At 44.3% G+C, this 27,002-nt stretch overlaps 1 protein-coding gene across 5 annotated transcripts in view; it reads left to right on the top strand.

Moving 5' to 3' along the window:
- The window catches only part of NCAPG2 (non-SMC condensin II complex subunit G2), a gene marked incomplete at its 3' end in the record, with an annotated part of 275,587 nt that overhangs the window by 230,725 nt on the left and 17,860 nt on the right, over positions 1–27,002 (top strand). For 4 of the 5 annotated variants that reach the window (XM_082632206.1, XM_082632204.1, XM_082632205.1 and 1 more), the window contains 13 exons: positions 2,084–2,179; positions 2,822–2,947; positions 7,888–8,067; positions 9,128–9,280; positions 13,381–13,603; positions 13,772–13,872; positions 16,470–16,643; positions 18,555–18,625; positions 19,593–19,746; positions 19,847–20,020; positions 20,713–20,829; positions 20,915–21,055; positions 26,711–26,810. In XM_082632206.1, coding sequence (XP_082488332.1) covers positions 2,084–2,179; positions 2,822–2,947; positions 7,888–8,067; positions 9,128–9,280; positions 13,381–13,603; positions 13,772–13,872; positions 16,470–16,643; positions 18,555–18,625; positions 19,593–19,746; positions 19,847–20,020; positions 20,713–20,829; positions 20,915–21,055; positions 26,711–26,810 — 1,810 coding nt within the window. The remainder of the gene's footprint in view (positions 1–2,083; positions 2,180–2,821; positions 2,948–7,887; positions 8,068–9,127; positions 9,281–13,380; positions 13,604–13,771; positions 13,873–16,469; positions 16,644–18,554; positions 18,626–19,592; positions 19,747–19,846; positions 20,021–20,712; positions 20,830–20,914; positions 21,056–26,710; positions 26,811–27,002) is intronic. The other variant, XM_082632207.1, reaches the window with a different exon arrangement.

Raw genomic sequence — 27,002 nt, 5'->3', positions numbered from 1 at the left:
AAAAAACATTTCTTTTATGTTTTTGATGATTTACTTTGCATTATCCAAAGATAAAGAACCAGGGATAAATATATCCACGTGCCCCTTCCACCCCCCCAGCACACACACAATCCCAGGTGCTTCATAAGCTGTAGGACAGTTGGGGTCACTTACTTCATGTGTATGATTTGGCATTTCAGATTCTATTGAATCGTAAGGAATAACATCATGTTAAACTGTACAGATGTGTGATGTAGTTGCTTCACTCTTGGACCAAATAACTAAAGACTTTTTCATACCTGATTTTCTGCTGTGTTAGTGTGAGTGATTAAGTTGTTGTAAGTATAGGTATCATCATTTGTTAAATTTATGGAAAAAATGCACAGAAGGAATTGAAAGGTAGAATATTAGATTTCACTTTTCAAATGAAAGGTATTCCTGGACTCCAGGTAATTGTTCCTACTGCTTCTAACACATTATAGCTTCTTTCTCAAATCCTTTTTTTGATAAATATCAAATTTACCTGCTAAGTCATTTTATTGCTATATTGAAAGAAGCTTCAGGAAATACCTTAGGAGTCATTTGAAAGTAAGAAATCGGGGCTTCCCTGGTGGCGCAGTGGTGGAGAGTCCGCCTGCCGATTCAGGGGACACGGGTTCGTGCCCCTGTCTGGGAAGATCCCACATGCCGCGGAGCGGCTAGGCCCGTGAGCCATGGCCGCTGAGCCTGCGCTCCGCAACGGGAGAGGCCACAGCAGTGAGAAGCCCACGTAATGCAAAAAAAAAAAAAAGAGAAAGTAAGAAATCGTCACGTCGTTGATGAAAGTCTTCTACAATCGGGTAGTAGTCATAGTTGCACAACTCTGACTATACCGCAACCCACTGAGCTGTACACGTTAGGAGAGTGGCGTTTATGGCGTGTGAAGGGTATCTCAGTACAGCTGTTCCAAAGCTTTCTATGAAGTGAGTATACCATTGATAACAAATTAATATGGTACACAGGAAAACAAATGATAGACTAAAATCTCCTAAATGAAAAATTAACAATCAGAAGAAAATAATCCCCAGATTGTAGTTCTTTTAGGGCAAACTTGATTCAAGTTTGCTTAAAGTATAATCTGTAGTTTTATAGCCTAATTTAAAAAAATTTTCCATTTTTCATCAATATAATTTTAGCTCCAAGAGTTGTGAATTAAGGAAAAAGGCAACATTGATTGTTGTTGGGGACAGGAGTCTGTGAAGAGTTGCCGGAAGATTCTGGCTGGTTAAAAAGGGAGTAGAAGAGAACAAAGGGATGGGACTAAAAGAGCAGAGTGTGTTGTCTGATTATCCACGAGTTTGGCGATGAACTTGACATCTAAGTTAAGTTTCTACTGGAAAGGATCACTAGGCAGTGACACGTATTTGAGATAAAGTCACCCCTCGGGATCTGCGGGGGATTGAGTACCAAATGCACGGATGCTCCAGTGCCTTATACATCCTCGTACACCAGTAACTAATACAGTGTAAATAGTTGTAAATACTATGTAACTATTATGTAAATAGTTGCTAGTAAGCAGCAAATTCAAGTTTTGCTTTGAAACTTTCTGGAATTTGTTTTTTTTCCAAATATTTTCTATCCAGGCTTGGTTGAATCCACAGATGCAGAATCTGTGGATATGAAGGGCTGACTGTATATCCTGTTTTTGAATGCCCAGTGTAGGTTCTTAAAACAAAAGACGGTTGTAGCCAGTGCATTGTAGAACCAGAATGGGTTGTAGAAAGCACTTAGGCTGACTCCTTTTTCATTTGGCCCTGAAGGTCAGAGGTGTAAGTGACTTTTTATGAGGTTTTGTGGCTACTGGTAGAAGAGTAGAAGCTGGAACCCAAACCTTTGTACAGCCCAAGGCCGTGGGTCTTTCTCTCCACCATAGATGGCTTTTGCATGATTTCCATGTTCCGTGCTGTCAGCCTGTCTTTCCACTGTGGTTCCTGTTAGAAAGAATTGTCAAGACTTATGAATAAGGTGCAGCCTATGCTCCCTGTTGTTTCCTCAAAGTAGGATCTTAAATGCTTTTTGGAAAACACCAGTGTTACCATTCTTTTCTTCTTTTCTTGGCTCTTAGCTGCTGAGTTATTTTCATCGTCAAAAGGAAGTTCGGCAGGGAGTGGAAGAGATGCTTTACAGATTATATAAGCCCATCCTTTGGAGAGGATTAAAGGTACACCTCTTAAATAGTCTCTCTCTGTTTAGAATGCTAATTATGCTTTTGAGCTTAACATACTCTAATTCAGAATTGCAGTAAGGCACTAAAAGTAAGACTCGAGGCTGGGAATGCTGTGAGATTTTGGGTGAATATTTTATTCTTTTATTAAAAGCATTTCTTAAACTGGGAATCTGAATTGGTTTAGTGTGGACTGCACAGCTGGAAGGAGGGTAGTCATGCTAATAAGTAAACTGGCAGAGCTGGGCTGAACCGTCCTGGTCCTCAGGACCTCCTGCTGGTGACTGGGGGACAAGATGACAGCACTCTGAGGAGTGGTCAGACGAGCACATGGGTAATTTTCAACACAGGTGACTCTGGTGTTGGGAGTGGGACATGATGGTCACTGTTTCTTAATGACACAAGATGGGCTTTGAAGCAAGGAGACATCTTTTAATATCTGTCGACATGGAGCTGGGAGTTCAGCTTCACTTAAGGAAGGTCTCACAAGTTTGGTTAGTTTAAATATTACAGTTGTCTTTAATTTGTAGATAAGTCTGTATTGAGACACTAGAAGCATTACTTTAGGAATTCTACACTGAAGCCTTTGAATGTCAGCTCTTTCTTTGGATTCTGAAACTCTTCTTTCAACCATTCCAGGCCAGAAACTCGGAAGTCCGGTCCAATGCTGCACTGCTGTTTGTTGAAGCATTTCCTATTAGGGATCCAAACTTTAATGCCATTGAGATGGATAGCGAAATTCAGAAACAATTTGAAGAACTCTATGTATGTATTTCATGTGGTCGAGCTCCTTAAGCCTTCAGCTCTATCTGGGCCTCATGTGGGTCCTGGCCATCCCCCCGTAACTGCCCTGTGCTGACCCCAGATGGCAGGCTTTCCAGATCTTGACATTCTTCAAGGAAATCCATTCTCTCCCTGGTACCTTCTGTGACAGTGTGGACTCGTAGTCTGTTTCCTCTTCGTCTCAGTCCCCTTTAGAACATCTAATCGTTTATTGTGTGTAGTTTTCAGCGTCTTACATGTATCCCTGTCGCCCTAGCAGAGAGACAGTGTAACAGTGGTTACGACAGACCCTGGGTTTGATTCCATCCCTCGTTTGATAGCTGTGAAACTTTGGGCAAGTTTGGGCACTGACTTTTCTGTCTTCATCTGTGAAGCGGGCATGGTGATAGTGCCTGCTGTAAAGTTGTGTGGCAGTGTTGTGAACAAACACACACTGGTTATGTTTTAAGGCAAGTAAGGCCTGTTGCAATGGATTTTTTTCAGATGGCTGGTTTTTCGAATGAGACGTTAGGACATCAGGATGCGACGTTTATTTCCAAGGGGTATCTCGAATCTTTTCACCTGGTGGGAGAGTGTGAGCCTCTGCTTCTTTCTCTACAGCCCTTTACATTTGCAGGGTCTCCTGACACAAGCTAAGAAATATTACTTATTGTCCTAGTTAGTAGAATAACATTTTAGGAAGTGATAGCAAAAATGCCATGATAATGATGGTTACCCATAGCAGTCCTAAAAACTTCCTTTGGTTTGTTTGTTTTCTGATCTCCTATGAAAAATCTCAGACATGCAGAAAGTTGAAATAATAGTATAACGAGTATGTGTCTTCTTACCTCTTCACATGCATTCACATACATGCATTCACATATACATGCATAAACACCCAGACACACACACAGACACACACACCCCTAAAATGAACAGTCATTAGTATTTTGCCATGTGTGCCTCATCTACATGTATGTTTATTTACAAGTCCCTTTGAGGATCATGGTTAATTTTGTGGAAAGATGTTATTGGGCAAACCAAAACTAGATTTTGGTAGCTTTTAGCCATAAAACTGTGAAAAAAACGTTTGCTCTTTTTAACGCAGGTGTCCAATCTATGAACCACCTCTGTTTTTGCCTGAGTGTTTAAGTCTCTGCATTTGAATGCAAAGATGGAGTGTGTGGCGGTGGCCCAGCTGCCACCCCTCCTACATTGGACCCGTTGTGTTACTTGCCTACAGTGATTGCTTGGCCCCAGCCGCTGACCTGACCGTATACGAAGAAGACGTTGCAGGACTGGGGTCACCTGTCAGCCCGCAGATGGTAGTTTGCGCAGTGATTTAACGTGGGGTCAGGCATTTTGTTCTGAATGCCAGTTCCCGCTTAATAAGTCTGATCTCTTTCAAATTACTTAATCTCTCTCTAGTCCTGGTTCTTCTTTAAAACTGGGAATAATATTTTATAGGATTGTGATGAGGTTTCAGTGAAAATTTGTGTATAAAGCATTTAGCTCAATCCCTAGCCCTAAGATGACAGTGGTTATAACTGTACAAAAGGACATTAAAATATGTAAAGGGTTGTAACTGTCACACAGAGTCCTCTATAACGCAGAGCAGTCTATATTCGGATTAATCATTGTGAGTTTTGTATTATTAACTATTTAAAAAATAAAAATTATTGCATGCTATTTTGTTTGAATTTAAGGAAAGAAAAACACTAAAAGATTGTCGAAGTCACTTAAGTGTTTTTTTTTTTTCAGAACAAGAAATATTCTAAATAATTCCTTTAAATTAAAAAAATGGTAGGTTGTAGAAAACATTGATGTTATGGTTATTTTTTAAAGTTGCATATGTCTTAGTGGAGATAGGGTTATGTTTTTCAAGTAGCAAAACTTAGTCAACAATCTCAGAAAAATGAGATGTCACTGTCAAAACAGATTTAAAACAGCAATAACAGAGTTTCCACTCTAAGTCTTATTTGGGTTGAAAACTGATAGGGGAAGGCTCACGTGTAAGCAGCAGGTCCTCTGGAAGCCTGGAATCGCCTTCGGGAGTGCAGTGAACGTGTTGAGGGGGTGATGGTAACCAGTGAGTATGAGAGCCGAGAGCGTCGCGGTGGGTCCCACCTTACCGCAGGGCGTCCTTGGGGAGGCAGGTGCCTCTAACTGTTTGAGCCCTAAAATGTTCTTTATTTTTCTGTGACAGTTTACAGTTTGTCCAGGTCGAGAATTTTGTATTCAAAATCATTTTATTCCAAGACTGCCAAAATATTTTGTATTGTTTTCTAGTGTCGAGGGTATCTGAAACGTTAAGGATGTTTTCCTTTATCTTGATTTTTTTCTGCTGCTGTAGCATGAAATTCAGTCCATTGGTTTGAATCTTAGACAAAGGGAATCTTCTTCTTTTCTACTTTCCAGTGTCTGTTTGTTCCTAACTTCTTTTAGGAAGCAGGGCAATGTGGTAGTTAAGTTAATAACAGTAGTAGTTAAGAGCAGGAGTTGTTTCTGTAGAGGACCAGACGGAAGTGATTTTAGGTCTGCGGGCCCCGTGGTCACAGCTGTTCCACCTGCCGCTGTGGCACAAAGGCGGCCACACGTGCACAGGGAGGAGCAGGGGTGGCTTGTTCCAATGAAACCGGGCCACAGACACCAAAGTGTGAATTCCATGGAATAGTCTCGTGTCACAGAATATTATTCCTTTTTCCAACCATTCAGAAGTGAAAAACCATTCTCACGCCCTGTGGACCACACAGGGATAGGCATGGGCCAGTCTGGCCTGTGGGTTGGCGGTGAGTTCATGACACTGCTGGATCAGGGCCTGAGTAGGTGGCAGCGAGTCCTGTGGGGTGGACGGGGTGGGGGGAGTCCAAGAAGTGAGGGCAGCGTTGACCCTGTGTCCTGCACGCTTTCTGCTCTGCTGTTTCTCCAGCTGCAGTGGAGGGAGGCCTCGTTGGTGGTGGCAGATGGAGGCCTCCATGCATGCCTGTGGTTTGGGAGGTGCAGTGGTTCTCCTCATAGAAACCGCTTTACAAGTCAAGGGCCCTCATCTTGGTGCCAGCGTGATTGATTGGAGACACAGATGTGGGCCCTTACTCCTGTGGGACTGTGTGTTGCAAGGTGATTATCCAGAATTATTTGTGAGGAATAATGTTGGAAGTAATTCATAGAAAATGAAAGCCTTAAAACCTGTGAATTCCTAATGTTCTCTTCTGTTTTTTATTTTATTTATTTTATCTTTTTTCCTTGCTGTTTGTTTTCTCAAGTGACCTGTCTTCACTTTTCCATCCCTGTTTTGAATAAAGGATTGGGTGGAAGAGGCAGCTGGCCTGGGTTTTCTCTGGTTGTGCAGAGCTGAGTGTTAGTAGCTTCTTCCTTGTCTGCTGAGTTGGCCGTGGTTTTGCATCCATGCACAGGGCTTGTCAGCAGACGGGGCTCCCCTTGGGCTCCGTGTGAGGAACAGGCCAGCTGGTGCGCAGCGTCCCCGGGTGGGGAGGGAGGGGTCTTTCCTGCTGTGTGGCGTCCTCTCCTTTCTTCTTTCTCGTGGAGGTTTTGGAGTTACTGTTGGCTCTCCTGTGCACCTGGCCCCCAGCGTCTATTTTGAGACCTTCCCGGCAGGTCGCTTACGCCCGAGCTGCCCTGTGTCCGCCGAGCCCTGGCCCTGGGCTGGGGCTGGTCTAAGCTCTGTGTGGGCTCAGCAGGGTCCGCCTGCAGCCCTCTGCCCTGCGGTATGTGGAGCGGCCCCTTGCTTGCTCTTTCCCGCGGGACCCCTTGGTGTTTGCGACACCGCCGGGGAGGAGAGGAAGGAAGTACTTACTCCCCCCCAGCTTGGCCTTCTTTTGGTCTAGTCGTGGAGTAGGGCTTATTTTTGTTTTTAAACTTTGAATTAGAAAGTTTCACACGTAGCAGTAGAGGGCCTTGTACAGTGAACCCCATGTGCCCCCAGACAGTCCCGGTGATACTGACCTGGGCCCACTTGGTTTCTTCTCCCCTGTTTTGAAGCAGATCTGAGCAAGCATTTCAATTCTAATTACTTCAGTAGGTGTCCCTAAAAGACAGGGACCCTTTTTTAAAGGATAATCCTACCACTGGCACAACTAAAGTAAGATGAATCGTGATTCTTTGATGTTATCAAATATCCAGTCATTGTTTTTCAGTGACATTTCAGTGATGTTTTTTTCCAGTTTTGTTTGAGCCTGTGTCCGGATGAGACCTGTGTTGTGGTCGGCCAGTGTGTGTTCATCTCTTGGACGATCAGTTCCCACTTAGCAGTCACTCCCTCTCCCTCTCTCTTCTGTTCTTTCTATTTTACTTGCTTTTGTTGTTGTTGAGGAGGCCCAATTATTCTCTCATTTCCCACAGAACCTAGCCTGCTTGTCACTGATACGTGCCTCTGCCCTTTGTATTTCCTGTAAGTTGGTTAAACAGAGAGTCTACTGGGGTCACGTTTGTTGTGTTAGATGCTCCGCGGCTGTTGTGTCCGTCCATCGGGGGTGCGTGACGTCGTCGCCACTCGTGTTGTTAGCAGCCCCAGACGCCCGCTGCCTGGATGGGTTCTTTACAAGCAGGGTCCCTCTATTCTGGGCTTAGTGCATTACAGCATTTTGGAAATTCGTGAGAGTGGTTTAATAGGTTGTGTCTCACAGGACTGACCAAAGTCCCCGAGTGTCCCTCTGCATGGCAGGGCCTGTGTCGGGGGCCCTGCTGTCAGCAGAGTCCTGCAGCCGGAGTTGGCAAGTAAGGCACCACCTGCGTCTGGATGTCCTCCTTAGACACTCGGCTGCAGAAACGACAAGAAACTGAAGATCCCCGAGTCTGTGTGTGACTCTATGACTTGAAACGTCTGTTAGGTTGTGACTGCCCACTGTGCCCGCATGTAAAGCCAATATTGATAAAAAGCGCACTAATTTAAGATAATTAAGGCTCTTCCCCTCTTGTACTTATAGAGCCTTTTAGAAGACCCTTATCCGATGGTCCGTTCCACAGGGATCCTTGGTGTTTGTAAAATAACTTCCAAGTACTGGGAGATGTTGCCTCCGACCATTCTTATTGACCTTCTCAAGAAAGTAACTGAGGAACTGGCATTTGATACGAGCTCTGCTGACGTGCGCTGTTCTGTCTTTAAGGTAAGGTTTTAAATTATATAAGCAATGCCTATTTATTGTAGAATAGTTCTCAAATACAGAGAAAGAATAATTTAAAAATCACCCAGAGCCCTACTCCATAAATATAGCACTATTGACATTTTCGTTGTATATCCAAAGTAACCTTTTAAAAAAACAAAAGAAAAGTGTTTTCTAAAAAAATAGTCAAATTGAAATAATACTAGTTTTTAGTATATGTGTTAGGGGGAGGGCATAGCGTTTTAGAGTAGTAGCTGCATGTATTTAAAATTTTTTAACATTATTATACATTCGAATGGGCTTTTTGTGTGTACTGTATGTACTTTAAATAAGAGCCTACAAAAATATTCTTTGTCCATCATCCAGTTTCAGCAGTTCTCAGGGTGCATCCACTCTTGTTTCACTGTAGCTGCATCCGTCGTCCCACATTACTTTGAAGCAAATCCAGGACATTTATCAGCTCATCTGTAAATATTTCAGTGTGATCTTTAAAATATAAAGTCTCTTAAAAATGTATATCCTAACAGCTGGAAAGAGAAGGTGATGGAGCACGTCAGCTCTTCAGACGTGCGTGTCTGGTTGGAGCTTGGGCCGGTCTCTCGGACGCCCGTGTGAGGTGTGGGCACAGCCGTGCGGGCCCTGTGCCCCTCGTTTTCATGCAGCATTGAGTCAGGAGATACAGGGAATCTGTGGGATGTTAAGAGAACCTAAAAGGACCCTTGGACTCCAGCTTTGGGGCCTCTCCACCAGGGTCCTCTGGCTTCTTTCAACTGTAATAAAACCCATTAAAGTGTAGATCAGAGAAAGCACTGAAAAATTATTTTGTAACCACTTCAATCTTGTTTGAATGAAGCAAGGGATGAGCTGATTATCAGTCACTGAAGTCATACTAATTCATTAAAATATGCTTTTTATATGAAGAGGTGTTAGAAAAGAGTTATCTTCTGTGGGTATGTGTATTTCACTAGTAGTTTTAGTAAAGATGGAACTGAATTTTTCTTACCTGAACTTTTCATGGTTTATGTTCTAATTTTGAACTCTTTATCTTTCTCCTTTCTTGTAGTGCCTGCCAATAGTTTTGGATAATAAATTAAGCCACCCGTTATTAGAGCAACTTTTGCCAACGTTAAAGTACTGTCTCCATGACAATTCGGAGAAAGTGAGAGTGGCTTTTGTTGATATGCTGCTGAAAGTTAAGGCTGTGAGGGCTGCTAAGGTAAGGTGAACAGAGGTTTTCTTACTTAAGACACGAAATAAATAAGTACATTTATTTTCAACAACAAAAAGACAAAGCAGTTTTAATTCCAAGAGTTTCAGTGACTGCATTTTAAACCAGTTGGTGTCTGGTATATTCTACTAGTTGTTTGTGTCATAAAATTTTATTTGTTTTGTCAATGTATGTTTTCTTTTTGAAAGACATTAATGCAAGCAGCCCCCACCTTAAATTATATTTTTACCCTATACATGAAAGTTTTTGTTGAAATATTTAAATGCTTGGCACACAGTAAGCACTTAAAATATTACTTGAGAAAATGGTGAGTATGAGATCCCCACCCCCCACATTTACAGAAGGAAGCAATGAGGTATTTGTTGGTCTGTGTGCATTTTGGTGTAAACGACTGAGGGGAGAGTGTCTTCCCTTAACTCCAGTTCCGTTCAGCGTTTGGCTAAACATGTTAGTTATACGGCTCTGCATTATCATTTGCTGACACTGAACTTTCTTCTCTGCGCAGCAGCTCCCTGACATTTACTGTAACGTACTGTTGTGTCGAGGCCCGGGATTTGGGAACCAGCTGACGTGTCCGTCAGTATAGGGTCGGCGCATGGCCCTGGGGTGCACTCGTGCCAGGAAGTGCTTCCGTGCGGCCACAGAGAGGAGCGCACTTAGGAGGAAGGGCCACTCAGCGAGGCGTGTGGGAGCGAGTGCAGACGAGCTGTAGGGTCTGCCGGCTCCGTAGGACGGGGAACATATGTGTGCATCTGCTCAGCTACGGCTCACACATCCCTGGGAGAAAACAGGAAGTCGGCACCAGTCTCTGAGGCGAGGGGAGGGGACTGGATGTCTAGAGACAGGGTGCTGGGGAGGCCTTACCGCTGCAGAGGATACGCATTATTTTATGCTTTTCAACTTTTGAACTGTGAACTTTTTTCATGAGAAAAATAGAATATTTTACGTGACCCACGTGGTACAGATACCCCACGTCATGCCCAGTCGTACTGCCTTGGTACGTTTGTTGAAAATCAGTTGCTTGTGTGTGGTCTGTTTCTGGACTCTGCCTGTCCATCCTCAGGCCAGGGCCGCACTTCTGAGCTCACTGCAGCTTTGCAGGACGTCTTGCGGTGTGTGTCCTCCCGCTCTGCTCTTCTTTCAGAGTTCCTGGTGGTTTGGGGCGTTTGTATTTGCATATAAAGTTTAGAATCGGCATGTCAATTTTGCTAACAAAAAGGCTGGCTGCAATTTTGGATGGATTTGTTATGACAGCCTGTTGAAAGTGTAGGTCTGAATCTGAAATGGGAGTTTCCGCTTAGTGCTTTGTTTGAAGTGTGCATCCGTTTGCAGAGGTGACGGCTGGTGAGGCGGTGGGCAGAGCAGCTGTTCTGAGGTTTGTGGGTCTTCCCAGGAGAACAGGGAAGACCTGGACAAAGTGTCTGACTGGAGAGTTTGGGGTTTGGGGGAGTAGCAAGAGCAGAAAAGGAAGAGTAATGTTTTAATGAGGTGCTTCTTTCATGTTAGCCCTCGGCTTGTACAAGCAGGGCAGAGCGTGATTTAGCTGTGAGATCTCTGGGAAGGTTTGTTATGGGCGCACCAGCTAATTCTCCTTGAAAATCAAGGTCAGAGATCGACAGGCCTGTGGAGAGGCAGCTAACAGGAAGGGGGTCGATCATCCAGCAGGTCGGCGTGACAGGCAGTGTGCCGCTGCACTGTCTGACACTGGCCATGCTTGTGTTATTAGTGCCCGCTGGCACAGCCTGGCCTCCTACATACTGCTTTGACGGAGTGAGGGGCCTACCTCCTCACTTTCCTTGGCGAACGCTGGCAGTGCTGCACTCAGGATCTAGGAGCCACGTCTTATTTGCGAAGGCCCTGGGCACGATGACACGGTAGAGGATTAAAGCTGACTAGATAACATTATGTCCTGTGGCCAAGGGGCAGTTACCAACTTAGTTAATTAGGCCTCTGTTTATAATTTTCATTGTCAGTGCTAGGGGTTTCAAGTTGTTTACTGTTTGTTTTGAAATTCTACATTTTTAGTATTGTATACCTGAGATTTAGGCCAAATCAACAGTTACTAATATTGAAATGTCCTTATTTAAAAAAAGGGGGGTTTCTTAATATGCAGTTATTATTTTTTAATTTATTTATTTAATTTATTTTATTTTTGGCTGCGTTGGGTCTCCGTTGCTGCGCACGGGCTTTCTCTAGTTGCGGCGAGCGGGGGCTACTCTTCCTTGCGGTGCGCGGGCTTCTTATTGCGGTGGCTTCTCTTGTTGCGGAGCACGGGCTCTAGGCGCGCGGGCTTCAGTAGTTGCGGCTCGCGGGCTCTAAGGCGCGCAGGCTCCGTAGTTGTGGCACACAGGCTTAGTTGCTCCCCGGCATGTGGGATCTTCCCGGACCAGGGCTTGAATCCCTGCATTGGCAGGTGGATTCTTAACCACTGCGCCACCAGGGAAACCCCTATGCAATTATTTTTAACATTAGGAATGAAACACCAGTTAACAGTTTTGTTTATGGTCTTGTCTGATGTTAATATCAACCTGTGGGTAATATGTTTAGATAAAATAAAACCTCAGGTAATTGAAGAACCCTAAACTAATCAGAATTGTTCTTCATTTTATTTTAGAAAAAGTGAATCAAAGAAAAATAGGTTAATATGGGGAGTTTCTGGAAAGGCAGACTTGCGGGGAATGTTCACTGCAAGAAAAACCCGTGGAACCTTGGCATTTGGTGTAAGTGCTGATCGCTAGTTTCTGTTCAGGGTCGTCTGGTCTCCATGAGGGCTCAGGAGCCAACCTTTCCAATGTGAAAACCTTCTCTTTTAGGCACTGCCCCTCGATCCAGTCTCAGTGCTGTGACCTACAGTGTTTCTTGGATATATTGGTTTCAGCAGGTCTGAACTCTGCGAGGTCTTGAGGCTTGAGAAGCCCCTGCTCTCCTGAGTGCCTCGGTTTCCCTCTTGGGATCTGTCTGTCGCTGTGCCGGCCGCTCCAGGGTCGACACTCAGCTGGTGGCATGGCTGTCGGGCGGCATTTGTCTTTACTACAGTGACTATTTCAGAAACACCAAGTGTGCGCATGGAAGTGCTCTGGGAGCATCTGGGGGAACGGTGGTAGTGTCGGATGCTTGGACATTTCCTCGGGAGAGGGGGAGTATGTTTGTCTGAATGTGCAAGGTCCTTCTGACCTGAAGGGTGGACTGAGGTATCGTGGGAGTGAGGACAGGGCCAGGCGGGCAGCTGGTGGGGGGTGGGCAGCTGGCGGGGGGCGGGCAGCTGGCGGGAACTGGTCCCTGGGTGGGGGGTTGGTGGGGGGAGGAGACCGGGGAGCGTACTTAAGTGCTGATGAGAAAGGTCCACTGGAAGTCCTGGAGAGAGGGGACGGTCATGAGAACCAGGTCCTTGAGGAAAGTCTGTGTCAGTGGTGCTGTCCCCTTTACACAGATGAGTGTTAAGTGTTTGCACAAGTGACAGAGACAGGATTTGGACACTGTACTGTCAGAGTCTCTTTTATTTCCATTTTCTGTGGTGTTTCCCCTTGTTTTGAATTTCTTGCTGAGAAGTTTGGCCCTTTTCTGTGGGCAGTGGACGACTTTGATGCTTTTATGCTGAGGGGCAGCATGACAGTCCTGCCGTGTGCAGGTGTGGGCAGTGGCCGTGAGGCGGCTGGAGGAGGCCTGTGGCCACCTGGGCAGCACCCAGGAGAGGGCGGGAGGGGTGACCGGGAGGGGTGCCTCTGTGTCCGAGGTGGGAAACGGGAGACTCACTTTAGCTTTCTGTGCCAAACCTGTTGTAGATGTTTAAATTCACTTTTCATATTAATGGGCCCAAAGTTGTGGTGTTTTAGGAAATTTTAAAATTATTAGACTGATAATCATAACTGTCATTTGAGGGTCCACTGATGGTCCTGATGGATTATAACTAATCCCAGCAGCCTTGTGCTTATCTGCCTTATGTGTCAGTGCTTTTTAAAATACAGGTTTATTTTGTCTACAGAAGAGTCACAGATTCTGGTATAATCATTTGAGATGAATTTCCTTGAATGTAAAAATTAGTTCCTTTTTGATTATACTCTCCTTCTGCACATGTGCTTTATCCACAGTTTTGGAAAATATGCCCCATGGAGCACATTCTGGTCCGTCTGGAGTTGGACTCTCTGCCCGTCACTCGGCGCCTGGTGGGCCTTATCTTCAACTCCTTCCTGCCCGTGAACCAGCCCGAGGAGGTGTGGTGCGAGCGCTGTGTGACGCTGCTGCAGATGAACCATGCGGCTGCGCGGAGGTTCTACCAGCACGCGCACGAGCACACGGCCTGCACCAACATAGGTACCCCGCCCCGCCCCGCGAGCCTGGTGTGTTTGCTTCATGCTCAGTGTGGTTCTTAATGAGTTCCCATAAAGTAACACTTTAATTATTTGGGATTATAATTTCACTGTTAGAAAATTTTGTTGGAGAAACACGTAAATTAATTATTGGTTGTCTTACACATTTTAGCAAAGCTGATTCATGTGATTCGCCACTGCTTGAACGCCTGCATCCGGAGGGCTCTGAGTGCATGCGGGGAGGGCGACGAGCAGGGGAAGGAGAACGTGAGCGTGAGTCGAGCCGCTGCCGCCCAGCGCCTCCTTGGGGCCATGGGGCTGGGGCCGGGGCCACGGGGATAGGGTCAGGGCTGGGGCCGGGGCCATGGGGACAGGGTCGGGGCCACGGGGACGGGGACAAGGCTGGGGTTGGGGCCACGGGGTCGGGGCCACGGTGACGGGGACCGAGACGGGTGCTTCTCCCGCGGGAAAAGGGCAGGGCGGCAAGGCAGAGGTGTTATTTCCACAAGCCGTTACCTTAGCAATATTTTTATTTTCCATTTATTCCTTTAGTATTGATACTTCACCTAATTATTTTGGAGGATCATAAGTAATTTTCTAGAAAGAATTTCTGTGTATCCTTTGTAGTTCACTGTGGAGTTTGAGTAGGATTTAATACAAAGGAAAAATTATTATTGGTGACACTCTTTTCCCAGTTTTCTTCACCTTAAGCTTCTGTATATTTTAATTCGACCTGGGGTTGGCACACATGGATTGGGTCTGGACGTTACCGTATTTTACAACTAGATGGGTGGTGGCGCTCTTAAGGATTTATTCACCGCCACTGCCCTAAGATTCTACTAGAAACGTCCTGGGCTTGAATTTTTGGTAATGAGCTTTATTTAGAATTGTCTTTGAAAAAGTAATTTATCAAGGAAGCTATGTAGCTGGTATTTCTTCAGAATCCATAGTGACCAATTATATCATTAAAAAAGGAACATTTAAGACTTAGACACGTATTACTTATAAGCAGTATCTTAAGCTTATAAACAAACTCTCATGCTTTTTACTCTAAAGTAAAAATTTTGGGTAGTTTTGTGGTGCTATGTAGATTAGGAAACTGGCCTTTAAAAGAAAGTCACAAGATGTTGAATATACTTCCATTAAAACCCCCCAAAAAATGGACGTCACAGAAGATAGTTTTGCCCTTTTGATGAAACGTGATGCACGCTGGCTGCAGGGTGAGGCTCCTGTGCTGTCTGGCCGCCCCTGTCTCCGTGTCCTTGCCCTGGACTCAGGCCCTCGGCCCTTGAGAGCCAGGAGCCGACAGTGTCGCCCCGCGCTGAGGCTGGGGCTGCGCCGGTGGGCTGTTTGTGGGGCTCAGTCAGCCTGCCCGGGGGCTGGGGGGAGCACTCCCCGGACCCCCGCCCCCGCCCCCCGCTTCAGCATCCCCTGTCCTGTCTGTGCACTGGGGCAGAAGGGGGAGGAGAGAGAAGAGCCTGCTGTCATCTTAACGGCCGAATCTGCCTAGCAGATCCATCAGTTCACAGGCCTGTTCAGCCTGGGCTCAGGAAACCCTCAGCCGGGAGCGTCTGGAGCTGGTTCTGCTTTCTTGGTGGGATTTGAGTTCCGCTTTTCAGGGTTTTCCCCTCAGTATATGGGTTGGGTGGGCAGGATTTTTTAGGAAAGTGATCCTGTAACTTTAGAAACCCTCACTGGGATGCCAGCTCCAGGCTCGCGGGGCCCTGCACCTCTGGGCCACCCCTGCACACTTGTTCTGATGGATGGTGGAAGTGGTTTCACCAAAAAGCGAAAACTGTTACAGTTCTTAAAACTGAAGGAACCCTCCACCCCCTTATTGAACCTAGACATTATTGAGAAAGCTTGCATTTTATCACATTTTAGGTCAGTTTCTGTACCGTTAGAAAACACAAGGGTTTAGAAATACATAGCTCTATTGTAACCGGTAGTAGAAAAAAATACAATTTGCCGTCTGGATTTTGTCATTCTAAGAATATTTAATGGCTAAAAGCATAATTTTTTGAATTGGTTCTTTTACCTTTTCACATTGCTATCTACTAAAAATCTCTGCTTTCTATTTAATGAAATCTTACTTAGGAACTTAACATATTTTTATAAAGGAGAAGTGGTGGCTTTCTCAGGGGACTTTAATGATAAGAGTGCTATGCTAATCACTAGAATGTAAAAAGTAAAATTAAATACAGATTGAAGTTTTGTCAATTTGTTATCTATATCATTCTCATAGTAGTGTCTAAGCCTTTAGTAGTTTCATTGCTTTTTAAATTTAACCATAAGTCATTCCAGGTATTTGGTGCCTATTGAAAAATCTAACTTTATATAGCAACTACTTGTGTTTTTTCTGTGTGCCCTCATTAATTTAGTTAGTTTGTTCCCCATATCTTTTCCCATTACATCTGAGTAGCACAAAAATACCAATACCTGAAATGAATCCTGCTTTGCATCTCAAGGTAGCCCCTTCCAGGAAATGGCCTGTGTGGCAAGTTGTCAGTTTGTCACAGTCACCGGACAGGGCTGGCATCTGAAGTGGAGCATGCGCAGGCGAGCGTGTGGTGCTGGGGAGGCACTGGGGAGGCGGCCCCACCCCTCTGCGCAGACGAGGAAGGCTTCACTAGAAAACACGCAGACACCTGGTGCTGTCACTCCCTGCCAGCCCACAAACCAGAGCAGCCCCCGGTCGAGGGGGAGTTGATCCCATCAGACATCACACCACAGTCTTAGGGCTTCTATCTGCCTCTCCTTCCATCTCTGCCTTAGGTCTGGAATTCTGAGATGTGCTTTTAGACACAGGGCTGTTCTCTTGAGAGTTATTATGATTTGATTCTTTCACAGTACAATTTTTTGTATCTTAGGCCCTGGACCAAACGCTGTCAATAAATGATGCTGCGTCCATGGCGGGTTTGTTAGAGATCGTTGTGATTCTTTGGAGAAGCATTCACAGGAGTATGGAGAATAACAAAGAGGCCAAAGTGTACACCGTTAGCAAGTTCGCCTCTATGCTGCCAGAGTACATGAAAGCGTTTAAGGTAAGACGGGCCAGCCTGCTAAAGCCGGCGCGCTAGGTCACGTGTGTGCAGGACCAGCCTCTGGACCTGCTCCTCATCTGCAGAGTCGGGGGCTGAGCCACCTCCTCCCCTGCAGGACGCTCGGCCTCTCTCCCTTCACGGGGTGAGGCCACATGTCCTCCAGCCTCCATCCCAGCACCCAGAGACTTGTCTGGGGGAGCACTGGTTTTCTATCTCTAATGGCCTGACACTATTTTAGAGTCTGGTTTGATTTGCTGGGAATTGAGAAAGAGGAGTTTGTGAACATCAAGATGTAGTAGCACCTTGGTTTTGGGGGCAGTTTTAGGCATTTGACGGCATCCGGCAAGCACATGTTTCTGAAGTATCTGAGTTGTGTCTGTGTTATTGAGACAGGCAGAACTGTGTGCATAACTTCTGTTTGGAGGAGGGAAACCTCCTCATTCCTTGACTTTCTATTTCTGAGCAAAGGCCATATTTCAAAATCAATGGAAATAAAACTGCTATGTAGAAATGCAAATTTATTCCTAATTATGAGGAAAGCGTGGCTTAAATATAGAAAGGTCATAGGTCTTATGAATCACCCTTCTCTTGGTAAATTTTACTTTTGGTTCTTCTACAACTGCTTATGTGACCTTGGACCTCTTAGCTTTTCTGAGCCATATTTCTGTGACTGTTATGTCTCCGAGCTCCATCCTGCCTCTGAAATGCAAACGTGACCTGTCTGTGAAGGTAAATAATCAAGCTTGCCCAAGTCACTAGGACATTTAAAAGCTCAGATAATCACATGGGGTTGAGAATTAGAAGATAAACACAGAGGCCATAGGATACCAGACGAGATGACAGGTGAACAGTGTGGCCTGGGTGTGTCCAGGAAAAGGGAGGTGGTGAATTAAGTCTTTAATCCCGAATTATTCTGGCCAGAGAGCTTCTCTGCCCTCAGTACCTCCCAGAACCTTGTGGTCAGCCCATAAGTGGGTAAGGCATCTGTAAGCCACACATGGAGTGGAATCAGGAGTAGCTGCCAGCCGACTGTTGTAACATCAAGAAAATATTTTCTTTATTGGGAGTTGGGGGTGAGGGTGGGTTCACTCTGCCTGAATGCAGATTAATTACAGGCCAGATTGTGACATTGCACCTGTTTCTGTTTCATGTATATGTTCAGGAAAATTGTTGTTTCTTTTCCTTTTAGGGCCCATCTTCCTTCATCCTCTCATCCAACCAAGGGTGTTTCTTATTAAGTGGTCTTGATGGAGTCTGGTCTGTCTGCTCTGTTACTGTGATAATACTAGTGTGGTAATGTAGCTGCAGTGGGGCCCGAGGTGGCTTCCTCACTTGGTTCCTGCCAAAGCCCCGCCCTCAGAGACCAGCCCTTCTCCGTGTGTTGTCCCAGCTGGTTGGGGTGTGGGATCTCATGGGACTTGGGTTTGACCAGGTAGCTCCCTTGCACTGCACTGTCTTCCTAAGGTGTTCTGATTATTTTACTTAGGAACTTTTCTGACTAGTTTCATTCCCTTGAGTTTTATCCTCAGGACACACTGAGCGTATAGAGTTGGGTTTTTTTTTTTCCTTTCATCAGTATTGTTTTTCAAATACCAGTCAGTGCCTTGACAGCAAGGACTTTTGTCTATTCTGGTTACTGCTGTATTCTGAGGATCTCCTGGTACACAGTAGGTGCTTAATAAATATTTGCTCAAATAATTCACCACAGAAAGTAGTAAAGTGTACTATAAAACTTTGAGAAGACTTATCAAACCTAATGCTTCCCAAGGGGTTAAGTCCTCCTGTTGTGTGTTGAGAGCATCACTCTAATTCCTACCGAGCAGCTTTGAAAATGGGTTCCTGGGAGTCATGGGGCCCTCGGGATCCCATTGTTTACGTTCCCTGTTGCTGTGTGTCTTTTCATGCTTTCAGGATGATCGCTGCAAGACCCCTCTGTCTGTGCTGGCCTCCCTGATGCCGGCCTCGGCTGTGCCCACCTTCAGGTGCCCACCCTCTCTGTGCGCTCCTGGTCTCACTTGGCGACGCCTGCGTGACCTTCAAGCCCCCAGTGCTGTGCTCCCTGCCCCTGGCCTCCTCCCCTGTGGCAGGGAGAGCAGGGGATGTGGCTTCCAGGGCTCCGGGACTGCTGAGGGACACAGGAAGCCACCATGGGAAACTGAGAGTCTGGCGTTGTTCAAGTGCCAGATGGTGAGACGTGAGCCATCCCGCCGTCCACCACGGAGCCTTGGCCACACGTGACTCTGAGTGCTTAGAATGTGGAGTCTGGGTTGGGGCAAGCTGTGTGTGCATCCTGGTGTGATGCAGACTCGGGGACCTGGTGTGAAACAGGGATGTAACATGTTTCATCAGTAGTTTTCTACAGTGATCACGTCTTAAAGGATGTCGCGGGTAGGCTGGGTTAAGTAAGATACATTATTGAAATTAATCTTGCCTTTTTAGACGTGGCTACTAGAACCTTTATAATGACACACGTGGCCTGCTTTTGTGGCTCACATTGTGTTTTTTATTGGGCAGTGTTGCGCTAGGGTGTTGGTTAGTAACTCAGTAAAAATTACTTATTTTTATTCATATTTATAAAAAAAAAGAAAGGTTTGATGCTAAACAAAGAGTGTTGTCCCCAGATTATGGATCTTTACTCTAGGGTGTGACAGAGGCAACACAGAAACAAAAGGCCGGGGTCTGTAAGTGCCTGGTGTGTCCTCGGTGCCTCACGTCTAGGGGCCCCTGAAGCTGCTTTCAGAGTCAGCATTTTGTGCTGGACCTTGTCCTGCATAGTAATTGTGGGAAAACAGTGTATTTTTCCTGCGGTGGAGAACGTCTGAGAGTTCCCACGATAGGAAGGGCTTATGTGCCCTCAGTTTTTAGCTTCTTCATTTTCCCCACCTTTTAGAAAAGTGAGAAATTGCTATTGAGATATTAGGTATGATTTTATATATGTGGCATTTTCAGCTGTGGTGTGATTTCCACACTAAGAAACCAAGAGGAAGGAACAGCTGACAAGAGCTACTGTATTCTGTTAGACTGTCTCTGCTCCTGGGGGCAAGTGGGACATGTCCTGGAGCTCGTTTGTGACTCGCTGCCAGAAGAGCAGCCTCAGAGCAAGGTACACCTGTGTCATTTTTAAAGTTTGCTGAAGGAGGGTAGCTGTATGCTAGAACTCATGTGCTTTCCTGCTGTGTGCCTCTCTCTCTCTGCGCTTTCAGGGTAACTCTGCGTCTAAGCGGAAAGTGCGGGTCCAGGACCCGCGCCCAGTCAAACCCGGGCTGGCGCTTGTCTACATTGAGTACTTGCTGACCCACCCAAAGAATCGCGAGTGCCTGCTTTCCGCGCCCCAGAAGAAACTGAACCGTCTTTTGAAAGCCCTTGAAACATCCAAGGTAACTTTGTAGAACAGATGCAGATGCCGTGGAAGTTGAGTGATAGGGGAAGGTCTAAGTTTTCCACATTTAAAGTGTAAAATTTTCACCTGGGGGCGGGATGGGACTGGGTGAACACTTCTAGACCGTGGTCTTTCTAGCAAGTCGTGTTCAGAGCCCAGTGTCCTGTTGAGTCCAACTCTGAGGGTGAGCTGGTCTGTCGGAACAGGCCCGACAGCAGGAAGACTGCCCGCCACCCCAGGTCGTCTTGCTCTGGCCTTGCTCATCGACGAGGGAATTCCAGCCCCCTGAGTCCTGGGCAGGCTTTTCTAGGGCCCTTTGGAGAGCGAGTCCTGTGAATTTCCCATCTGCTCTCCCTGTCCTGTCTCTTTGGCCATCTCCTCCAGGCCAGCCCTCGGAAGCAGCCTGTTGCCGCCACTGCTGCCAGAGGCTCCCACCTATCAGCACCAGACATCGGCGGGATGGAGGAGGGGAGCGGGGGCTGCAGGGGGCAAGGGCTGGACGAGCTTGATCCTGAGGGCTCCTTGAGCAGCACCTATGAAAAGGTGTCTTCTTGTCCCTTTACGGGAGGCTTGGAGGAGGGAGGACACTCGCCCTGCTGCTCTGGCAGCCCTCTCCCGGCACAGCTGTGTCCTCACCTCTTGCGCTGCCTGCTGAGCCGGAACCTAGCCTGCAGATGTCCTGTTTCACAGGTGGACCTGGAATCGATTTTGCAGTCGCCAGGTGGGAGCCCTCACCACCTGAGTGAAGGCACTGCCCTGCGAGCCTTCAGCCTCCACTGTCGGTTGAGTATCCATCTTCAGCACAAGGTGTGTCCACCAGCTTGGGTCAGAACACGGGGCGTATCGGCCCAGCGGCTCTGTGACTAACCTGTCTTCTGTTGTTGTTGGACAGTCCTGCTCAGAAGGCAAAGTTTACCTGTCCACTTTGGAAGACACTGGGTTTTGGTTAGAAAGCAAAGTGTTATCTTTTATCCAAGATCAAGAAGAAGAATATCTGAAGCTTCACAGGGTCGTTTATCAACAGATTATCCAGGTTAGAAGTCTTTAGACACAGAAACCCTTCTCCAAATTGTGATGTGCTTCCAGGTTTTATTTTCTAATTTAAAGCTGTAACTTTAGTCAGTAGTGCTGCTCTTCTTAAACACTTACAGTGGCATCTGAATATCTAGAGTTTATCTTTTTTCTTTTTGTATGTTTATTTATTTATTTATTTATTAGTAGTCATCCATTTGATACACATCAGTGTATACATGTCAATCCCAGTCTCCCAATTCATCCCACCCCCCCACCCCCCCCGCCGCTTTCCCCCCTTGGTGTCCATACGTTTGTTCTCTGCATCTGTGTCTGGATTTCTGCCCTGCAAACCGGTTCATCTGTACCATTTTTCTAGGTTCCACATGTACGCATTAATATACGATATTTGTTTTTCTCTTTCTGACTTGCTTCACTCTGTATGACAGTCTCTAGATCCATCCACACCTCTACAAATGACTCTATTTCATTCCTTTTATGGCTGAGTAATATTCCATTGTATATATGTACCACATCTTCTTTATCCATTCGTCTGTCGATGGGCATTTAAGTTGCTTCCATGACCTGGCTATTGTAAATAGTGCTGCAGTGAGCATTGGGGTGCATGTGTCTTTCTGAATTATGGTTTTCTCTGGGTATATTCCCAGTAGTGGGATTGCTGGGTCCTATGGTAGTTCTATTTTTAGGTTTTTAAGGAGCCTCCATACTGTTCTCCAGAGTGGCTGTATCAACTTTGCTGGGTTGTATGGTAGTTCTATGTTTAGTTTTTTAAGGAACCTCCATACTGTTCTCCAGAGTGGCTGTATCAATTTACATTCCCACCAACAGTGCAAGAGGGTTCCCTTTTCTCCACACCCTCTCCAGCATTTGTGTTTGTAGATTTTCTGATGATGCCCATTCTAACTGGTATGAGGTGATATCTCATTGCAGTTTTGATTTGCATTTCTCTAATCATTAGTGATGTTGAGCAGCTTTTCATGTGCTTCTTGGCCATCTGTATGTCTTCTTTGGAGAAATGTCTGTTTAGGTCTTCTACCCATTTTTGGATTGGGTTGTTTGTTTAATATTGAGCTGCGTGAGCTGTTTATATATTTTGGAGATTAATCCTTTGTGCGATGATTCATTTGCAAATATTTTCTCCCATTCTGAGGGTTGTCTTTCTGTCTTGTTTATGGTTTCCTTTGCTGTGCAAAAGCTTTTAAGTTTCATTAGGTCCCATTTGTTTATTTTTGTTTTTATTTCCGTTACTCTAGGAGGTCGATCAAAAAATATCTTGCTGTGATTTATGTCAAAGAGTGTTCTTCCTATGTTTTCCTAGAAGAGTTTTATAGTGCCCGGTCTTACATTTAGGTCTCGAGTCCATTTTGAGTTTATTTTTGTGTATGGTGTTAGGGAGTGTTCTAATTTCATTGTTTTACATGTAGCTGTCCAGTTTTCCCAGCACCACTTATTGAAGAGACTGTCTTTTCTCCATTGTATACCTTTGCCTCCTTTGTCATGGATTAGTCAACCATGGGTGCGTGGGTTTATCTCTGGGCTTTCTATCCTGTTCCATTGATCTATGTTTCTGTTTTTGTGCCAGTGCCATATTGTCTTGATTACTGTAGCTTCGTAGTACAGTCTGAAGTCAGGGAGTCTGATTCCTCCCACTCTGTTTTTTTCCCTCAAGACTGCTTTGGCTATTCGGGGTCTTTTGTGTCTCCATACAAATTTTAAGATTTTTTGTTCTAGTTCTGTAAAAAATGCCATTGGTAATTTGATAGGGATTGCATTGAATCTGTAGATTGCTTTGGGTAGTATAGCCATTTTCACAATATTGATTCTTCCAATCCAAGAACATGGTATGTATCTCCATCTGTTGGTATCATCTTTAATTTCTTTCATCAGTGTCTTATAGTTTTCTGAATACAGGTCTTTTGTCTCCCTCGGTAGGTTTATTCCTAGGTATTTTATTCTTTTTTTGCAGTGGTAAATGGGAGTGTTTCCTTAATTTCTCCTTCAGATTTTTCATCATTAGTGTATAGGAATGCAAGAGATTTCTGTGCATTAATTTTGTATCCTGCAACTTTACCAAATTCATTGATTAGCTCTAGTAGTTTTCTGGTAGCATCTTTGGGATTCTCTATGTATAGTATCATGTCATCAGCAAACAGTGACAGTTTTACTTCTTCTTTTCCAATTTGTATTCCTTTTATTTATTTTTCTTCTCTGATTGCCGTGGCTAGGACTTCCAAAACTATGTTGAATAATAGTGGTGAGACTGGACATCCTCGTCTTGTTCCTGATCTTAGAGGAAATGGTTTCAGTTTTTCACCATTGAGAATGATGTTTGCTGTGTATGTTTGTTGTATATGTTTGTTTGTTATATATATATGTTTGACGTTTGTTGTATATGGCCTTTATTATGTTGAGTTAGGTTCCCTCTATGCCCACTTTCTGGAGAGTTTTTATCATAAATCGGTGTTGAATTTTGTCAAAAGCTTTTACTGTATTTATTGAGATATCATATGGTTTTTATTCTTCAGGTTGTTAATATGCTGTATCACATTGATTGATTTGCGTATATTGAAGAATCCTTGCATCCCTGGGATAAATCCCACTTGATCATGGTGTATGATCCTTTTAATGTGCTGTTGGATTCTGTTTGCTAGTGTTTTGTTGAGGATTTTTACATCTATATTCATCAGTGATATTGGTCTGTAATTTTCTTTTTTTGTAGTATCTTTGTCTGGTTTTGGTATCAGGGTGATGGTGGCCTCATAGAATGAGTTTGGGAGTGTTCCTTCCTCTGCAATTTTTTTGGAAGAGTTTGAGAAGGATGGGTGTTGGCTCTTCTCTAAATGTTTGATAGAATTTGCCTGTGAAGCCATCTGGTCCTGGACTTTTTGTTTGTTGGAAGATTTTTAATCACAGTTTCCATTTCATTACTTGTGATTGGTCTGTTTATATTTTCTGTTTCTTCCTGGTTCAGTCTTGGAAGGTTATACCTTTCTAAGAATTTGTCCATTTCTTCCAGGTTGTCCATTTTATTGGTATAGAGTTGCTTGTAGTAGTCTCTTAGGTTGCTTTGTATTTCTTTGCAGTGTCTGTTGTAACTTCTCCTTTGTCATTTCTAATTTTATTGATTTGAGTCCTCTCCCTCTTTTTCTTGATGAGTCTGGCTAATGGTTTATCAATTTTGTTTATCTCCTCAAAGAACTAGGTTTTAGTTTTATTGATCTTTGCTTTGTTTTCTTTGTTTCTATTTCATTTATTTCTGGTCTGATCTTTATGATTTCTTTCCTTCTGCTAATTTTGGGTTTTGTTTGTTCTTCTTTCTCTAGTTCCTTTAGGTGTAAGTTTAGATTGTTTATTTGAGATTTTTCTTGTTTCTTGAGGTAGGCTTGTATAGCTATAAACCTCCCTCTTAGAACTGCTTTTGCCTCATCTCATAGGTTTTCGATCGTCGTGTTTTCATTGTCATTTGTCTCTAGGTATCTTGTGATTTCCACTTTGATTTCTATAGTGATCTCTTGGTTATTTAGTAACGTATTGTTTAGCCTCCATGTGTCTGTGTTTTTTATGTTTTTTTCCCTGTAATTGATTTCTAATCTCATAGCATTGTGGTCAGAAAAGATGCTTGGTAAGATTCCAGTTTTCTTAAATTTACTGAGGCTTGATTTATGACCCAAGATGTGATCTATTCTGGAGAATGTTCTGTGTGCACTTGAGAAGAAAGTGTAATCTGCTGTTTTTGGATGGAATGTCCTATAAATATCAATTAAATCTATGTGGTCTCTTGTGTCATTTAAAGCTTGTGTTTCCTTATTTATTTTCATTTTGGATGGTCTTTCCATTGGTGTAAGTGAGGTGTTAAAGTCCCCCACTATTTTTGTGTTACTCTGAATTTCCTTTTATAGCTGTTAGCAGTTGCCTTATGTATTGAGGTGCTCCTATGTTGGGTGCATATATATTTATAATTGTTATATCTTCTTCTTGGATTGATCCCTTGATCATTATGTAGTGTCCTTCCTTGTCTCTTGTAACATTCTTTATTTTAAAGTCTATTTTATCTGATATGAGTATGGCTACTTCAGCTTTCTTTTGATTTCCATTTGCATGAAATATGTTTTTCCATCCCCTCACTTTCAGTCTATATGTGTCCCTAGGTCTGAGGTGGGTCTCTTGTAGACAGGATATATTTGGGTCTTGTTTTTGTATCCATTCAGCAAACCTGTGTCTTTTGGTTGGAGCACTTAATCCATTCACATTTAAGGTAATTATCGATATGTGTGTTCCTGTGACCATTTTCTTAATTGTTTTGGGGTTGTTTTTGTAGGTTCTTTTCTTCTCTTGTGTTTCCCACTTAGAGAAGTTCCTTTAGCATTTGTTGTAGAGCTGGTTTGGTGGTGCTGAATTCTCTTAGCTTTTGCTTGTCTCTAAAGCTTTTGATTTCTCCATCGAATCTGAATGAAATCCTAGCTGGGTAGAGTAATCTTGGTTGTAGGTTCTTCCCTTTCATCGCTTTAAGTATATCATGCCACTCCCTTCTGGCTTGTAGAGTTTCTGCTGAGAAATCAGCTGTTAACCTTATGGGAGTTCCCTTGTATGTTATTTGTCGTTTTTCTCTTGCTGCTTTCAATAAGTTTTCTTTGTCTTTGATTTTTGCCACTTTGATTACTATGGGTCTCGGCATGTTTCTCCTTGAGTTTATCCTGTGTGGGACTCACTGCGCTTCCTGGACTTGGGTGGCTATTTCCTTTCCCACGTTAGGGAAGTTTTTGGCTATAATCTCTTCAAATATTTTCTCGGGTCCTTTCTCCCTTTCTCCTCCTTCTGGGACCCCTATAATGTGAATGTTGTTGCGTTTAATGTTGTCCCAGAGTTCTCTTAGGCTGTCTTCGTTTCTTTTCATTCTTTTTTCTTTATTCTGTTCCACAGCAGTGAATTTCACCATTCTGTCTTGCAGGTCACTTATCCGTTCTTCTGCCTCAGTTATTCTTCTATTGATTCCTTCTAGTGTATTTTTCATTTTAGTTATTGTATTGTTCATCTATGTTTGTTTGTTCTTTAATTCTTCTAGATCTTTGTTAAACATTTCTTGCATCTTCTTGATCTTGCCTCCATTCTTTTTCTGAGGTCCTGGATCATCTTCACTGTCATTACTCTGAATTCTTTTTCTGGCAGTTTGCCTATCTCCACTTCATTTAGTTGTTTTTCTGGGTTTTTATCTTGTTCCTTCATCTGGTACATAGCCCTCTGCCTTTTCAACTTGTCTATCTTTCTGTGAATGTGGTTTTTGTTCCACAGGCTGCAGGATTGTAGTTCTTCTTGCTTCTGTTGTCTGCCCTCTGGTGGATGAGGCTGTCTTAGAGTTTATCTTTCTGCAAAGCATAAACTGCATAATTTTAATGTAATTTGAGATATTGCACGTAACACGTGTTCAGTAATGTTTGTGGATTACATAAAATGTGTTTCTAAATTTGTTATGGAAAGAGAAATGAGAATTAATGCATCTTTATGGAAATTCCTTTTTAAACATCTTTGTAGACATCTGCATTATGAGACCCCTAGTGGCACCCTTAGACATTAGGAGCTTTACCAGCTGGATGTCCTCTCTTGTCCCTTCTGTGGCCTTTGTTGGGAAACCACATCATCATGTCTACCTCTCTTACAGACCTACCTGACTGTGTGCAAGGATGTCATTGTGGTCGGCCTTGGTGACTGTATGTTTCAGACACAGCTTTTACAGCGGAGCCTGGGAATCATGCAAACAGGTACTTTGTTTATTAAAGGACTAGTTTAGAGCAACTAGCAGTCAGAACCAGCCCCTCTCCCCTCCCTCACTTCGCTGGTCAGGACTCTCGTTTTTAAGTGATAGATGTGTAGCACAAACTAGCTTACACCAGAAGAGGAATTAACTGGCTGAGGCAGCCAGGAAGTTCAGAGGTGTTTCTGGCCTCGGATGT

Source organism: Mesoplodon mirus (genome assembly GCF_964341445.2).
Source record: "Mesoplodon mirus genome assembly, chromosome: 9".
NCBI lineage: Eukaryota > Metazoa > Chordata > Mammalia > Artiodactyla > Ziphiidae > Mesoplodon > Mesoplodon mirus.
This window is presented reverse-complemented; position numbering and strand designations above follow the sequence as displayed.